Source organism: Phaethon lepturus, unplaced genomic scaffold (genome assembly GCF_000687285.1).
Source record: "Phaethon lepturus isolate BGI_N335 unplaced genomic scaffold, ASM68728v1 scaffold7865, whole genome shotgun sequence".
NCBI classification, from domain to species: domain Eukaryota; kingdom Metazoa; phylum Chordata; class Aves; order Phaethontiformes; family Phaethontidae; genus Phaethon; species Phaethon lepturus.
Genome location: NW_010542580.1, coordinates 3,406 through 4,994, shown reverse-complemented (window position 1 = coordinate 4,994; position 1,589 = coordinate 3,406). Strand labels below are relative to the sequence as shown.

The 1,589-nt window shown below is 46.8% G+C and overlaps 1 protein-coding gene across 1 annotated transcript; it reads left to right on the top strand.

The window, feature by feature from the left end:
• Positions 1–382: 382 nt before the first annotated feature.
• On the top strand, positions 383–1,381 carry NPBWR2 (neuropeptides B/W receptor 2). The gene has a single exon (XM_010288071.1). It carries the CDS (start codon positions 383–385, stop codon positions 1,379–1,381), a length of 999 nt encoding a protein of 332 aa, XP_010286373.1.
• Positions 1,382–1,589: the final 208 nt, after the last annotated feature.

The following is a 1,589-nucleotide window of genomic DNA, read 5'->3' as shown; positions in this document are numbered from 1 at the left end:
CCAGCCCTAAGAAAGGGTCTTGCTGCCGACAGTTGAACTGGAGCCAATTGGCTTCGCCAGCAGAGAAAAGCCAAAGCTCACCAGGATGCTCTGAGAGAAGAGTTCCTTGACTTACCTAGGGAGTTATAATTCTCCTGTTTGTTTTGTTCGTGGAGCCTTACATGTCTTTCAATCCTTCCCCCCAGTTACTTCAAAATCTAATTTCTCCGATGGTGGGAGACAGGAGAGCTAAGTTAGATGGTCCATGCTGCCTCATGGACCACTCTTTGGAAATAGCCCACTTCTAAATGAGATAGCAGCTACTTCTCACAGAAAAAAAGCTCTCCGTTCTGGGTTAGCAAGGCTTTCAACAACATCTGGGGGTAGTCTGTGACCAGCAGGCATGGGAAACAACTCTCTTTGGGATAATCTGAACAGCACCTGCAGCAATGCAGGCAACAGCTGCTACCTGGACAACAACATGCGGTTCAATTTAACCTTCCAAGAGCAGGCAGCTGATTTCTACGTTGTCCTCCCTGTGATTTACTCTGTGATCTGTGCTGTTGGGCTCACAGGCAACACTGCTGTCATCTACGTGATCCTCAAGGCCCCCAAGATGAAGACTGTGACAAACATGTTCATCCTGAACCTTGCTATAGCTGATGACTTGTTCACGCTTGTCTTGCCCATTAATATTGCTGAACACCTCCTCCACTACTGGCCCTTTGGAGAAGTCCTCTGCAAGGCCATCTTGTCCATAGATCACTACAATATCTTCTCCAGCATTTATTTCCTAACAGTGATGAGTATAGACAGGTATCTGGTAGTACTGGCTACAGTCAGGTCCAAGAGGATGCCACATCGCACATACCGAGCGGCCAGGATTGTCAGTCTGTGCATCTGGATCCTGGTCACCATCATAGTTCTCCCCTTCATCATCTTTGCCAATGTCTACATAGATGACCTGGAGATCAAGAGTTGTGGTCTCAATTTCCCCAAGCCTGAAAGATTTTGGTTCAAAGCCAGCAGGATCTATACCCTCATCCTTGGCTTTGCCATTCCAGTATCCACCATCTGCATCCTCTACACCATGATGCTCTACAAGCTACGGAACATGCACTTGAACTCTAATGCTAAAGCCCTGGACAAAGCCAAGAAGAAAGTCACTATTATGGTCTTCATAGTCCTGGCTGTGTGTCTCTTCTGTTGGACCCCCTTCCACTTGGCCACCATTGTGGCTTTGACCACTGACTTGCCCCAGACCTCCATGGTCATTGGTATATCCTACTTCATCACCAGCCTAAGCTATGCCAATTCATGCTTGAATCCTTTCTTGTATGCTTTCCTGGATGACAGTTTTCGGAAAAGTTTCCGGAAGATGCTGGAATGCAGAACTTCTTGAACAGTGGGTCTCAGATCCCTTCCCTCCCATGGCTTTGCAGGGGCAACTCTGCAGACTGAAGGGGTGGCTAACGAATGCACAATGTTCTTTCTTTCATTTACATGTAAAGTAAATATCTGTGTGTCATTATCATTCACGTGCTTTGTCTTGTTTCCTTGCAACTCTTGTATTTTCCCCTCTCTGCACCTCCCAACTTCTCAACATTGCA